The 15,925-nt window shown below is 36.7% G+C and overlaps 2 protein-coding genes across 27 annotated transcripts in view; one reads left to right on the forward strand and one right to left on the reverse strand.

The window, feature by feature from the left end:
* The first annotated feature begins 6 nt into the window (after positions 1–6).
* mtfr1 (mitochondrial fission regulator 1) lies at positions 7–8,888 on the forward strand. 2 transcript variants are annotated; one of them, XM_077244812.1, is made up of 8 exons: positions 7–167; positions 708–805; positions 885–986; positions 1,902–2,017; positions 2,104–2,330; positions 6,915–7,176; positions 7,255–7,429; positions 7,513–8,888. In XM_077244812.1, exons 2-8 carry the CDS (start codon positions 770–772, stop codon positions 7,558–7,560), a joined length of 966 nt encoding a protein of 321 aa, XP_077100927.1. In that variant the 5' UTR covers positions 7–167; positions 708–769; the 3' UTR covers positions 7,561–8,888. The 2 variants fall into 2 exon arrangements, with proteins under 2 accessions (XP_077100927.1, XP_077100926.1); XM_077244811.1 differs by having other exon boundaries at positions 16–160.
* A 58-nt stretch (positions 8,889–8,946) lies between these two features.
* Positions 8,947–15,925, reverse strand: part of pde7a (phosphodiesterase 7A) — a 34,359-nt gene continuing 27,380 nt past the window's right edge. For all 25 annotated transcript variants that reach the window (XM_077244796.1, XM_077244799.1, XM_077244797.1 and 22 more), the window contains 8 exons: positions 15,679–15,774; positions 14,852–14,952; positions 14,628–14,759; positions 14,404–14,495; positions 14,066–14,210; positions 11,791–11,887; positions 11,612–11,692; positions 8,947–10,770 (listed from right to left, as the gene is read on the reverse strand). In XM_077244796.1, coding sequence (XP_077100911.1) covers positions 10,547–10,770; positions 11,612–11,692; positions 11,791–11,887; positions 14,066–14,210; positions 14,404–14,495; positions 14,628–14,759; positions 14,852–14,952; positions 15,679–15,774 — 968 coding nt within the window. In that variant the 3' untranslated portion in view covers positions 8,947–10,546. The remainder of the gene's footprint in view (positions 10,771–11,611; positions 11,693–11,790; positions 11,888–14,065; positions 14,211–14,403; positions 14,496–14,627; positions 14,760–14,851; positions 14,953–15,678; positions 15,775–15,925) is intronic.

Raw genomic sequence — 15,925 nt, forward strand, 5'->3', positions numbered from 1 at the left:
TAAACAAGCGAGTTCTCTCACACTGTGGAAAAACCATGGTAAAACATATCCACACTGGATTCAGTCTGGACAGTGGACAGCATTATTTAGCATAGCATAGCATAGCACAGCACAGCTAGAAAGGTCCACTAGAAAGGTCTGTTACACTACGGTTTACATGGTAATTGGTAAGACATCGATTTTTCTCTGTAATGTCCTATTAGGAATCCCGACAATTTTTGTAAACAACTTAGAGCGCGTTTAATACAACGCTGAAACAATAACGCGTGGGTTTTTAGCGCATTTGATTAACTAATAAAGTTTGTAGACAATTCACTTGTCCTCTGTTTGTGCTGTTTGTTAGTGACAAATACTCTTGTGCAGGAAATAACAACTAGAAATGTAGTAATTCAGGTTTTTTCCCCTGGCAAATATCAAGTTGAACAATGGCTGTTTACCACATAGTAACTGTAACGTTATAGTAAAGCAGGAGTGGAGACTCGTTTGTACAAGGTGCTCCTGAAGATCTTAATTAGCTGGTTCTGTTGTGTTTGATCTGGGTTAGAGAACTTAGAGCTGAACTTTGCAGAAAGCTAAAACTCCAGGAACAGGACTGTGCAACCCTGGCTTACAGGGATCATAATGTTTTTATGAGTGGAAACCACTGTATTAAAGAAGAGATCATTTAAAATGAAAATGTATGAGCGTAGAACATTGTTTTTGTTTAGGTTTTGATCTGAAGATGACCTAGCACAGATCCTTGATGATGAGATAGATCTGTGATCACAAGATGAGCGGAAATCATAGACGGATAGAAATGGATCTGGTAAGTGCATGGACTCATATGTACAGCTTTGGCTAATCTCTCATCCTTATAGATGAATGATTTTCTTTGTCTCTCTCAGGCTTTATCATCATCATCAAAGCCTTATGGGTCATCCCGGAGTATTGTCAGAAGAATTGCCACAAATCTTCCATTGGCGCCTTGTGCTCGTGTCCATTTTCAGGTAAAGCGTCAGTTTTTGTTAATTCAAATGTCAATCATAAGTAAAAGTATATCTCAAATGTTTTGTAATGATTTCAACAGGTGGTTGAAATGATGTCTACAGGATTTTGTGCACACATTGTGTTTGGGGTCCCTGCTATCTTATTTTTCAAACATTTACAGTTTCTATTTTTGTATGTGTAGGTAGTTCATTTTATTTCATTATTTTCTTTGATTTCCATCATTATTGTAGTTTTGCATCTCAAAATCTTTAACACTCTCCATCTTTGGCCTTCTTAAAGTCTTCAGCTATTCATTTTTCAGTTCTCCCGTACCATCACATTTCTGGCCTCTTCTCTGCTTTGATTCTATTATTGTGCTGACAATAAACACTGAAGAATCACAGGCACTGGTAGCTCACAATATCTAATCTTTCTTTTTCCCACTGCATAACCTTTAAAATTACAAGTATGATGACATTAAACCCACCTTGAAACTTGTATTACTGTCTCTGTTTCTCTATTCTCTGCCCTTCCTTCCAGCTGTCCTGTATGTCAGGAATGCAACATGTCTGCTTTAGGTCAGTTCTCAGGTTCATTCTTTAAAATCTAGGCCAAGGGCTCTTTTAAAAAGCTTGAAGTGCTTATTTTTTAAATAAATAGCTTGGCACTAATAACAAATACTACAGATTTCCTCTTCATAAAGAGTTGAATGACACTCTAATGTTCTAATTGTTTATACAGCTCTTCGTTTATTGCTAGGTGATATTTAAACCGGTTTCTGGTGCTGTTTATATTACCGTGCTGTAAAAACATTTGACGCTTGCTCTGCTGTTGTAGTTCTGACATGGTTTGAGTGTCTGTTTGTCTTTGTTGTGAGACTTGAAGCAGATGTTGTAATTATTAACTGTCCTTTAAACTGTCTTTGGGCTGCGTAGCTTCATCCGTTCACTTCAGGAGTGGGTTTCCTCAATCATTCAAATGGCCTTGTGGCCACACTCGCTGATGTGGGCTGGATCGAAAGAGAAGAGAGCGATAGCGCTGGCAGAAAAAGGTGAAAAGCATTTCTGAATTGAATTAGGAAACATATCAATGTTGATGTGTCTTTGTTTATCATGTACGTATCTGTATGTCCTGCAGGTTTGAGGCGGATTCTGGGCTGTTTTTTCGCACCCAGCATCGCAGGCCCTTGAGACGCCAGCGGTCGTTACCCAGCTTGCACCAGGCTGAACCTGCGCCACAGAGCAAGACGGTCATCAATGATGAAGCCATTCAGAAGATCGGCGTTCTTGAGACTGAGCTGGCCAAACTCAGAGCGCAGATCGCACTGATAGTTCAGGCACAGGAGCAAAGCGCTCAATCCACAGGTTAGATGGATAGTTAATGAATGTCTGTGTCCATGGTTTGCAGTGTGTGTGTTCACTACTGCTAATGTGTGTGCACTAACTTGGATGCAGAGGACAAATTCTGAGTATGGGTTACTCCATACTTGGCCTTCATGTCATGTCACTTTTTTTTAAAAAAAGTTGCAGTGTTACTCTAGCATAATCTATATAGTATTATAGTATTTATTAATATGTTGAAAAAGCTTTTTTATATACAGGTCCTTCTCAAAAAATTAGCATATTGTGATAAAGTTCATTATTTTCCATAATGTAATGATAAAAATTAAACTTTCATATATTTTAGATTCATTGCACACCTACTGAAATATTTCAGGTCTTTTATTGTATTTGCATACAGCTCATGAAAACCCAAAATTCCTATCTCAAAAAATTAGCATATCATGAAAAGGGTCTCTAAACGAGCTATTAACCTAATCATCCGAATCAACTAATTAACTCTAAACACCTGCAAAAGATTCCTGAGGCTTTTAAAACTCAAAACCGCAATCATGGGTAAGACTGCCGACCTGACTGCTGTCCAGAAGGCCATCATTGACACCCTCAAGCAAGAGGGTAAGACACAAAAAGAAATTTCTGAACAAATAGGCTGTTCCCAGAGTGCTGTATCAAGGCACCTCAGTGGAAAGTCAGTGGGAAGGAAAAAGTGTGGCAAAAAACGCTGCACAACGAGAAGAGGTGACCGGACCCTGAGGAAGATTGTGGAGAAGGACCGATTCCAGACCTTGGGGCACCTGCGGAAGCAGTGGACTGAGTCTGGAGTAGAAACATCCAGAGCCACCGTGCTCAGGAGTGTGCAGGAAATTGGCTACAGGTGCTGCATTCCCCAGGTCAAGCCACTTTTGAACCAGAAACAGCGGCAGAAGCGCCTGACCTGGGCTACAGAGAAGCAGCACTGGACTGTTGCTCAGTGGTCCAAAGTACTTTTTTCCGATGAAAGCAAATTTTGCATGTCATTCGGAAATCAAGGTGCCAGAGTCTGGAGGAAGACTGGGGAGAAGGAAATGCCAAAATGCCTGAAGTCCAGTGTCAAGTACCCACAGTCAGTGATGGTCTAGGGTGCCATGTCAGCTGCTGGTGTTGGTCCACTGTGTTTTATCAAGGGCAGGGTCAATGCAGCTAGCTATCAGGAGATTTTGGAGCACTTCATGCTTCCATCTGCTGAAAAGCTTTATGGAGATGATTTCATTTTTCAGCACGACCTGGCACCTGCTCACAGTGCCAAAACCACTGGTAAATGGTTTACTGACCATGGTATTACTGTGCTCAATTGGCCTGCCAACTCTCCTGACCTGAACCCCATAGAGAATCTGTGGGATATTGTGAAGAGAAAGTTGAGAGACGCAAGACCCAACACTCTGGATGAGCTTAAGGCCGCTATCGAAGCATCCTGGGCCTCCATAACACCTCAGCAGTGCCTCAGGCTGATTGCCTCCATGCCACGCCGTATTGAAGCAGTCATTTCTGCAAAAGGATTCCCGACCAAGTATTGAGTGCATAACTGAACATAATTATTTGAAGGTTGACTTTTTTTGTATTAAAAACACTTCTTTTATCGGTCGGATGAATTATGCTAATTATTTGAGATAGGAATTTTGGGTTTTCATGAGCTGTATGCCAAAATCATCAGTATTAAAACAATAAAAGACCTGACATATTTCAGTTGGTGTGCAATGAATCTAAAATATATGAAAGTTTAATTTTTATCATTACATTATGGAATATAATGAACTTTATCACAATATGCTAATTTTTTGAGAAGGACCTGTATATTTAAACTTTTTTTATTTGAAGCTTTTCTTATATTTAAAGTTTACATCCTAATTTTTTGTTATTTTGTCATTTATATATATGTATATATATATATATATATATATACCGGTGTGTGTGTGTGTGTATATATATATATATATATTTCTGTATAGCTTTACCATAATTTCAGTTGTAGTCATTTTAGCGTTTCAACTTGTTACAGTTAGTTGTCATGTATGTAGTTTGTGGGAAAATGATTTTTAATAGTTTCAGTTAATAATTACAACACTGGTTGGTTGTTCTTAATGCCCCAGATATACATGACTTGTCAACACAAACGCAACACAAGCTTTTGAAATATGTTGAGACTACAATTCAACGCGAGTACACCAATCTTGCAAAGCAAGTTAAAGTTAGTTAAATGGTCAACATATTTATATTTGCCACCCCTTGAGTATTGCAACAATAATTCCTGTGCATGTGCAGAGGATGTGCAGCCGTTCCAATCGGAATGATAGTGATTTTTCACTAGTACTTTTTCAAACTTTTCATGTGATGATATGACTAGCAGTGGCGGTTCTAGAGGGGGGGCCAGGGGGCCCCGTGCCCCTGTGACAACAAGCTTGGCCCCCCTTGTGGCCCCCCTAAATGTGGAGTGTGAAATATTTTTTACAAAACTGTTTTTTTGCTATCGTTGTATGCGTATTATTTTTTTTTATTATTCTATCTTTGTGGATTTGCTTGTTCACGTGACAATTCGCATCACATTCGCGGGAATCGCGGCAGAATAACGTCTGTCTCCTGCACGCGAGAGAGGAGAGAAGGAGAAAGCTGGTCAGTTGCAAGTTCATTCTTTATGTGCGTATGGGGTGTGCGATATGCATTGTCTATTCTGATATTGTAATCAATGTTTTAACTGTATACGAGGCACTGTGAGCTGACATCGCGTTTATCTCTCGTCCTTTCACTGCTGTGTGCGGTTCATAGGTAGGCTATGTCCCCAAATTAGTTTATGTCTTATATTTATATCATATTATGTTCTTATATTAGAATATCAGATCAGCAAGAGTGCCGTTTTCCCGTGCACAATTGCAACTGTGATATTGATGTTTTACAACAGTTAAATTAACAATAAGTGAACATTGGGAGTTACTTTTTAGACACAATATTGTCAATATTGTTTGTTTTCCCTTTATTTCGCCGACTAGAATTTCAAAATGAAACCGTAGCAGAGTCTCAATGCAACAGACAGCGATGATTTATTGACTGAAATCCGCGTTTTGAAGGAATCACTTGCTCCTTTCCCGAATGAATCAGCCGTTTGAACGAATTGGTTGAATGAATGAATCCCTCAACTCACTTATGAAGACCGTGACTTGCCGCCGCCTACTGGCGGTTTTAGTTTCATATTTAAAGTACCCTTTAATTAGAACATTACAATTAGAAATCATTTCATATTTAAATATTGATTTAAAAAAATCTCATAGCTTTATTTATGCAATTATAAATGGAGTGTAAATATATTAATGCCGCTTCTGTGTCACCTCTGCACTGCAAAGATGGATATTGATTAAATTATTTCATTTGACTGGTAACAGTGGTACTGTATAATTAAGTATTATTGTATAAATAAGTATAATTACTGTATAATTTGAATGTTAGTATTTGACATAAAAGGTGATTCATAACTCTAAATAAGTTTAGAAAGAATGTCCATATATAGGTGAAAATGCCCCTGGAAATCAATTTAAGGTGGCAAATTAAATTAATAAAAAATGAATAAAAAAATTAATTTCGGTCCCTGCTGTTAACTGACCACTGCATAGAATATTAAAAAATATGAATATCTTTGTAAGTCTGCTGTCAACAACAGGCCTAAACCAGCCATGGCACCAGCACAAAAACACAATCAGTAAAATATCATCTAATTATCAACAAAACATTGAAAATATTGAGATATATTTTTGTCAATATTGCACACCCCTAATGTACGGTATGAATTTTGATTTCTTCAGGTCTTAAAAAGCCTTAAATTTGACTTTGAAAAGTGTGCAGGAACCCTGTAAACGGTTAGATATAGTTACCTAGCAAGTCAGTTATTTTCAGTAAATGAATTAATACGCTTCTTGGTCCCCATTGATTTTCCTCTATAGTTCTCACCAAAATGAAGAAAAAGAAGGACATCATGTCAATTACAGTTACTGTGACTAATACTGAATATGTAATGCAAATGTAAAAATATAATGGAAATGCAAATACATTGTTGAATGATTATAAACATGGTATTTTGCCTGTTAATGCCTGCAGTGCAGTGCAGAAAATGATATGACAACAATAAGGTCTAAATGTAACTGGCCCCTCTAACAGTACAACTGGCCCCAGCTTGGCCCCCCCAGTTGAAATGGTCTAGAACCGCCACTGATGACTAGTGACATGATGGTAGCTGCTCATTCTGTTCCAGGGCCAAAAAAAGCTTTTTTGGGCCACTAAATGTTTTTCTAATTATTTCAAATAAATCTGGTCACTCTGCACAATAATCTATAATAATAAGAAACAACGTGAATCAACACTACATAACTGAAATGGCAAACTTTGCTTAACACAAAAATTTGTCAATGTCAATACTTTTGGCCACATGCTTGCATGCATTGCTGGTCTAGCATTTGCATACTTGCTTAGTGTGTTTCTGACCTCAGATCTATTTTAAGTATATAGAGATGAAAAAATCTACAAAGTAAATACTTTGGTATGAGTAGTTTTTACTCATTTAAAGATGCAATTTTTGCACAATTTCAGCTCCAGCGCCAGGTGGTCCCCCAGTACCCCAAGCTCCACCAATGGCTCCCCTTCCTCCACCACCACCTCCTCCTCTTCCTCCTCCATGTCCTGCCCCTGGCATGCAGAGAAACTATTCCGCCATTGACCTCATTCGAGAGCGCCGTGGGAAAAAAGCGGGTCAGAACACGGTAGTGGACTCAGAACCCAAAAAGCCAGAGCTTCCCAGCATGCTAGATGTGCTGAAAGACATGGGGAAGGTGAAGCTGCGCTCAGTTAAGAGGTGAGTATTACTGTTTGTTTTGGACTGTGATGTCATATACAGCTTACCAATAGGGTTAATTTGTCCTTTTGTTCGCAGTCATCAAGAGGACGGCCACACGAAACCCAAACCTGTTGAGCCCATAGACGCTGCAGCGTTAATCGCAGAGGCCCTGAAACGCAAGTTCGCTCACCGCTATCGTAGCGACAGCGAATGTGACGGCAGCTTTAACTTGCCGGCCTCTGAGAATAAGACACATGTAGAAACTCCGCTGGTAAGAGAAATCACTTGAAATCTTTTTGACGCACCGTACTGAAATCTTAATGCTGTAATGATTTTGTGCTGTTTCTTTTGCAGTTTGGACAGCACATGTTGAAATCAACTGGAAAGAAGAAACTGTTCTAGGATGAGGCTGAGCCACATTTCTTCGCTGTGGGTTAATGGAGTTAACCTGATGACTCTTAATTTTAGGAAACTTTTCTTGTTAGCTCTTAAATTTAGTTCGTGATCACTTTTAAGAGAGCATGCACATGCTGAAACACTACGCAGTCAATCTGGTTTCCCTATTGATATTTTTGTAATTTTGCACTTTGAAAAGTTCATCTCTACCAGTACATGTTGTGCCAGTCAGTTACATCATTAATGCCAGATATATGGAAACATGTTTTTTTGTTTGTTTTTATCTGTTTTTATTTGTGGGTTTAGTTGGATTTTAAGTTCAACAGTCCAAGTATTCGACCTTGTTGAATTCCTCTTGTTGAAGGGAAAATGTTAAACGAAAGCACCAAATTGTATGGATGGATTGTTTTTATTTTTTAAAGTAGTTTTATTCGTTTTTTTAATATCTGTTTGCACAGAAGTTCTTTCTACTTCAAAAGGTACAATTCATAATTGCTGGAAAAATCACTAATTTCTGACATCAGCTTTTTTCTGTCATGCTGCTACTACTATAGCAATTATGAAGAACATTTTGTGATCATAAATGAGGCTTAGACGGTGCAGTCAGTAGTATTTGCTCTCAAATGTTGAGAGATAATTTAAAATGCCTTTTTAGGTTGTAATTTATTATTTTTGGAACATTTAGTTATTTAACCAAATCACTTGAATAATGTAGTTTTTGTTTCATGTGAAACCAATGCACAGGATAGTATGTATAAGTCTATTGCCATTTCATCATAATTTAGTGTATTGTGACGGTGTTTGTACCTTTTAAAAGGTTTGTTATTTTGCACGTTTGACCAAGTCTAGCTGATGTTTGCCAAAAAAGTGCATTTTATTAAAATACAAGATTTCACATTTCAAGGGTTTATTCTGAATTTAAAGAAATAGTTCACCCAAAAATTTAAATTCTGTAACCCTCAAGTTGTTCCAAACTTTTTCCTTTCATCTTTTGAACACAAAACAAGATATTTTGAAGAATGTTTGAAACCAGATAGTTGATGAACCCCATTGACTTCCATAGATGGGAAAAAAAATACTATGGAAGTCAATGGGAATTCTTAAAATATGCTTGTGTTCAGCAAAAGAAACTCGTACAGATTTGGAACAACTTGAGGGTGAGTAAATGACAGAATTTTAGGGTGAATTATCCCTTTAATGGCCAGCATATAGGAGCAGTACCCCAGCAAAGATACATTTTGTTTCATTATAGATTGTGATAATCCAAATGGTTGGTTTTATTATGAATGGGCTTTCAGTTCTTGAATAAACCTAAAACAATTGGTGTCTTGTCATTTGTGTAATGTTGTTTCTGTTGGGCTAAATTTCAACCACAAGATATTCAACACATGATTGGGTCTGGTTTGTACAGAACAGCATGAGCTCATGCCATCCGGTAGAGAAACATTTTGTGAAGATTTATTCATCAAAAATGCAACTGCAACAAGTATGTATCAAAAGGTTATACGGCAAAGCCTTTACAAAATGGCTTGACACATAGGTCGTCTCCCCAAAATGGCTGTTACAACAAACTGTAAACAGTTTTTTTTTCTTAAATCAACAGTCTTACAGCACTTACAACAAAAATACAAATCACCTAAAATAAAGCACCTCTTCTCTTTCCAAATATAAAGAGAAGCACAAAACTGTCCATTCTGTACAGAATCCAAAACCATACACAAAATAATGGAATGTTCAATGTTAAAAATCAAATTAAACCAACTCTCCTCCATACTGTATATTAAAACAAAAAAGAAAGTCCACGACAAAAGGCAAAGGATCAGACAGTGCACTAAATTGACAATGTGATGGGTTTAAAATGAAAATGACAGCTGGTTTGGTCACTTAGCTTTGTGCATAGTTTTAAGGCATTGTGTAAGCAGTCTTCCGAAGAGACGAGAGTGGCTTTGAGACATTCTGAGAAGGACTTCTTTTCTTCCTTTACAAAATACAGAGGAGAAAGAGAAAGAGGGTGGTGGCTACCTACAAAAGGCACCTGTACTTCCTTGTTTCTCCCAATCAGCAGGTCAGTGAAATCCCGAGTCGAAATCCATGGAGAGTCCGTTCAGCTACATGTCCTGTGACAAGATCCTTCTTCCATGGTCGAAAGGGTTAATCTCTGCCACCTTTCACGGTGTGACGTTCCTTCAACACGGGGGCACTGTCTGAAATACAAGGGAGAGATGCAATGGCGCACAAATGGCATTCGTATGGCATCTGATGTGTCACACCGGCGGGGTTGTAGTCTGACAGATTCTGTTGATCATCAGCAGTAGGTTTCGAACAAAATGTACAAGTGGTTCTTCACATCTGTGCTTAAAAGGCAATAATCACAGAACTAACATGATTCAGTTAAAAAACAACATGTGTAAACAGTCTTCAGAGGCAGCAAAAGGACTGGGCTCTTCACATTTGTATTTTTGTACACAAGGAGGAAGATTGATTTGCAGAAGCACTGGCACACGCGCACACACACGCTCGCACGCATTCAGTTTCACACACATTGTCTCTTGGTGCAGTTGTAAAAACCTCTTCTATAAATACTCAAGGTGTTTCAAATGACTTTCAGAGCAATTCATTGTTTCAACACGGCACTTTAAAGCCATAGGAGGGGGTTCCTTCCTACCCCACATTTCCCTTACAGTCTTTAACCAAAGCATTGGAGCTGAATTAGTAACACCCAAAAGAAAAGGGAAAAAAAATAAGGTTAAATAAATAAACCATAATAATTAAAAGGAAACAAAAAAATGCAGCAGTAGCCAAATGAGGTATCTATGTATTGCTCTATGTCGAAAGGGTAAATTAAATTTAAAATTAAATAAATTAAATCCACAAACAAACGAAAAGAACAAAACAAATAATCAGTGGTTGGTTGGAGATTGGTGGCGAGCAACTCAAATGTGACGCAAGATGTTTGGCTGAGGGCAGTAGAGGTGTTCTTCCTGTTGGGGTGTCATGACTCTTGGCTTCCCTGAGATGAGGCTCTGGAACTGGGCTCTTCGGTGGCTCGGGTCGGCTCGGACTCCCCCTCCTCGGAGCTCCCTGACGCCTCGGGCTCCATGGCACTCCAACTGGCCTTGTTCAGGCCCAAATGACCGAGCATGGTCTGAGAGAGCCGCGTGTCTGAAAAACGCGCCCACTCTGCAAACAGAGGCTCCACCACATATGTCATGAAACCTGGGACCAGAAAAAGAGAATCAGAGGCAGATTTCACTAGATCAGCCAGACCTTACAAATAGATATATTATAATATAATTACATAATTTTCACACAAATACATTTTTAAAATATTTTTTAGATTATTTTTTTAATATATTTTTGGTTACGGAATTTTGGATCTCTTTTTATCATTATTAATCAAATAATACTGTCATATATAGCATATATTATTATTAATTTTATATATATACACACACACACACACATATATATATATACATATATATACACACACATATATATATACACACATATATATACACACACAAAATTGTTATTAGTTTGTTAATTTATATTATCATTATATTTTATTTTTATTTTACTTTACAGAACAGTAAAATTACAATACTAACATTTACGGTTTGTTCTTAATTTCTTTGCTTGCAAACGTTAAACCATTGAACTTTTATTTTGAGCTATTGTATTTACTGTGAATCGAATCTGAAAATGAACAGTGCAGTGCTTTACTTAAAATATGACAACCATTGCGATTTAATGTTTGCACAAAGCCATATCACATTCTCACAACCATGCATTGGGAAAATTAATAAAAAACCAGGCAACTGGAAAGTAACACTGTTTCAACACTGTTTGGCGCTTTTCTGTCCCGCAGATGTCCCACGAGCTCATGCAGTTTATTTAGTAGCAATTTCAATCATCATACCATAAACGCCTCCCACCTCAAACCATTTTTTTATATTATATAGTATATTATATTATATTATTTTTATTACTATTCTTTTCCTCCCAAATTCATAGTGAGCACTGAAATCACATAAATGATTGTTCCGGTTCTTACCGATTTGAACACTGGCTATGGTGTTGGCTTCACTGTCACACAGTGGACTGATTTCAAGTTTATGCTTCTTTTCAATGTCACCTAAATAAGAAGACAATGTCAAAGCACAATGATTAACTTTGGAACACGGTGAACTAGTAGCAGAAGCAAAGAGTTTGGTCATCATGAGTACTGGGTACCTTGGTGGAAAAATTCCTCTGTGACCTTCTCACTCCACTGTTTGCTGAGCTCCCACGGTCTACATGGGTTACAGATATCTGCACACTTCAGGGCCATCTGGAACACATGAACACATGTGGATTTGTTTTTAATAGGGGTATAACGATATTCAGACCGAACCGAAAAACCGCGATACAGAACCCACGATACGTATCGCGGTTCTCTCATGGTGTACCAAACACGCCCCGCCCCCTGCTACCCCGCCCAGCCCTGTCTCATTGGACCTCATGTCTTATGTGCACACAAGGAATTCAGTTTTGTAGCCTAACCACCATTAACACCATATAATAGCAAGCTCCGTGTTTTGTTACTTTCGATGATAAGCAAGGTGTAATCTTTCAAATTAGGGTCTATTTGATCATGAAATTGAAACAATAAAAGCAGTTTTGGCGCTCTTTGATGTGGCGTGAGTCGTGACAGATCTCTGTACTTGCTCCTCATATCAAGCGGCAGCGCGGAGCGCGAGTAAACGCGATCATCTCTTCCTCAGTTACAGAATAAACATGAATGGACACCTGAAGGTATGTTGAAAGATACAGTATACTTATTGAAAGGCATCATAACTCGTGTAATCGAAAGACGTCAATAAAACAGCTTTGTCACATAGCATTATATTTACCTCAGCAGGCTAGTCATAATTACAGTGTCCACAACTTGTTGGTTCATAGAGAAATGAACTCTTGCACTAAATAAATGCACTATATTAGCCTATATATTAGGCTAGATTTTAATTAACCTGTTAATGATATCTTAATTATTTAATGTATGTTTAAAATATCTTTAATGAAAATGACAGCAACTTTGTAAATTATTATATTTCAATAACGAATTAGAGTAAAAACATAAGTTATGTAAAATGCAAAAACTGCCTTATGTTCAGTTTACATGTTTTCATACAATGTGTTGGGTGTTGATTATTATATCTAAAAAAATAAATAGCATCTGAATTTAGGCTAAAAGTCTAGGCTCTTTTGTTAACCTTTAATGTTATAGTAATCTGCTGGCTCCATATAGTTTACAGCATTAGCAGAACTTTTTTTTAAATCCTTGCAAAACGTTTAATTGTAAGTGAATTAATTTAAAGACAAAGACAATTTTTTCATTAAACCACTTTAAAAAAAAAAAAGCAATTTTAGCTTTGTAAACCCCACCGAACCAAACCGTACCGAACCGAACGGAGACGTCAAAATTGTGGGAAGAACCGAGCAGTCAGTTTTGTGTATCGTTACACTCCTAGTTTTTAGGTGCCTAAAAGTGTCTTTCTTTGTTTAAAGATATGGTGCGCAGCCCCTTCTACTTAAAACGGGACTCACACAGATCACATCACAACTTAAAGTAAATAAATATTAGCATAATAGTAACTAAAACAAACTAAAATGTATTCATAAAAAAATATTCATTTAAAAATATAAATATATTTCACTCACACAATTTTAATAAAAATTGTCTTGCTTTTGTTTAATAAAAAATAACTAATATTTAAAAGATAATGGTCCTCAGTCAAATGAAAGATTTTGGTAACACTTAACAATAAGGTCCAACTAATAATGAATATTTTACATAATTTAAAACAGCTGTTCATTGTTAGTTCATCTCAGCTCAGGTTGATAATAAATGTTGAAATTAATATTAACTAAAATTAATAAATATTTTTGAATATATTTTTATTATTAGTTCATGTTAACTAATGGATTCAATGTTAACAAACACAACCTTTTACAATAAGGTTCCATTAGGTAAGGTTAGTTAATGCATTAACTAATATTACCTAACAAGGAGCCATACATTAGTTACAATACTTATTAATCTTTGTTAACATTAGTAAATAAAAACACAATGTTTTTTTTTGCTTTATGTTAGTTCAGGTTCATTAACCAATGTTAACTGACAGAACATTTTATTTTAATCATGTATTAGTAAATATTGAGATTAGTAAATGCTTTAGAAATATTTTGCATGGTTAGTTCATGTTAACTGATGTAGTTAACTAATATTAACAAATTAAACCTTATTGTAGTAAACGTAAAGTGTAACCCAGGTATTACTTGCAATAATTAAGATATTATGACTTGTTTTCGGAGAATATATCCTGATTAGCAGTGTATTTAGTTCAATTCCTTTAAAGCAAACATCTGAAATGTATTCTAAAAGCCATTTTGGCATATCAATTGTATATAGAAATATATATAAACTGCTTTATCTTATTGAAATGGATATTGAATACCAAATTCCCACCTGCAGAGAGAAATGCCGATGAGAAGAGTGTCCTAAACAAAGGCTGTTCTCATCCAGATGCGTCCTGAACCGGGACAGGTACTCATTCTGTCGGCTGATATCTGTGGCCAGAATCAGTGATCCCAGCTGCCTCTCTATACCCAGACTGTTAGAGACCAATTAAAGTCAGTCAATTATAAGAAACAGAAGTCATTTACAAGTCTTAAAGAGACAGCAACAAAAAGCACCTTTTACACTTTAGTGGTCAAAAAGAGGCCGGAAATGGAACGTTTGAAAAAAAAGATGGCTTGTTTGTGGTGTAAGAATCTCTTGGCTATAAAAGAAATGCTGAGACTGACCTGTCCTCAGTAGGAAGATGTGAAAAGAGATCGGTCTCTCTGAGCAGACCCACTGCAGACCTCCAGTGATGGTTCTCCAGAACTGAGGTATTCTACAGAGCGAAACACACACACGTCAGTGCTGATCGAATTTGAAATATTTACAAATACAGTAATTTACTTAGAACATAAAGAGGATTGTGAAGCTATTGATATGCCTGAATCCCATTGGATGGTGCTCTAACCCGGTACAAAGCTGCAAGGTAATGGTTGGTTTTGATGAGGAAAGGCTGGTTGACTCCAGGGTGGTCCAGATCGTGTGTGGCCGCTGCCAGCAACCCTAAGAGGATGTCGAATGATGTGAGGGACTGGGCGAGCTGTGAATACAGACACACAGAAGCAGCCGTAAGTCTGTAAGTACAGTAATGTAACAAGGGAATAATGGTACATTTAATAAAAGGACAATCACCTTGGGTTCTCTCAGGTAACAGTGCATGGCCTGGGTGACATCAGCAGCATGGACTGCATTATGGTAAGGGTTTTGATTGTGGTAGTCTTCTTGAACCAGAACTTGAAGTAATTCAGCAAGATTAGTACATGTCAGTATATTAGGGCGGCAGCATTTCACTTAAATCGATGGTGACAATAACCAACAACAAATTTCATTAGTTGGATGTTTACGATACCGATTTTGTTTTATTTTTATTATTCATACATTTTTATAATAATAAAAAGAAAATAATAAGTAGTATAAATGGTGGACGTCACAGCCAACCCAAGTTTGTTCAAAGTACGGAAGGACTTTATATTAGATGCTTAAAAAAAAAAACTGTTTAATATCCTTCTGCTGTTTAAAGTAGTTCAGATGTTTTTCCTAGCACATAACCTTTACATTTTATTGATTATATTCTTGAAAATATTACAAATTCATTATAAAATGTATAATTAAGTATTTCCATTTTGCAAAAAAGTTCCTGATAAACTACATAATTATAAATTTTTTAGCAAATGTTGACTAAAATATTTTTGAATGAAAAATTAAATGTATAAATAAAAAAGTCTAATATTTTGAATAAATTATGTTGTTACATATTGCATTTAGGTTTAAAATTAATGATATTTCGCTAAAATTTTACATATAACACATTTTTTATTAAAACAGTAAAGGAATTACAAAAGTGTTAAAACACCTGCAATTAAGTTCATATACATTCATATCAGATTAATCAATCAAAATGGTAGTTATTATCAGCCCTAAAGCATTTTTATTCTAAAAAAGACATTAAAAACACTTACCTAGAAATCGACGCACTTTAACCATGTCTAACTGGAATAGCTCGATGAGGCCATACTGGTTCAGCAAATGAAATGTCAAGAAGACGAGACTGTTTCCTTAAAAACAACAAACAGCACAAGAGAAATGAGGGCTTGGGCAAGTCAATGCTTCATCCTCAATATTGCACATGCATTATTCAACAAGCAGGTGGCAGTGTTCACAACAAAAAGTTAAGTATTTACACACTGGATTCTTCAGAATCAAAAT

The sequence above is a fragment of the Siphateles boraxobius genome, unplaced genomic scaffold, assembly GCF_051911475.1.
Source record: "Siphateles boraxobius isolate OS27281-9 unplaced genomic scaffold, OSU_SipBor_1 26, whole genome shotgun sequence".
Taxonomy (NCBI): Eukaryota; Metazoa; Chordata; class Actinopteri; order Cypriniformes; family Leuciscidae; genus Siphateles; species Siphateles boraxobius.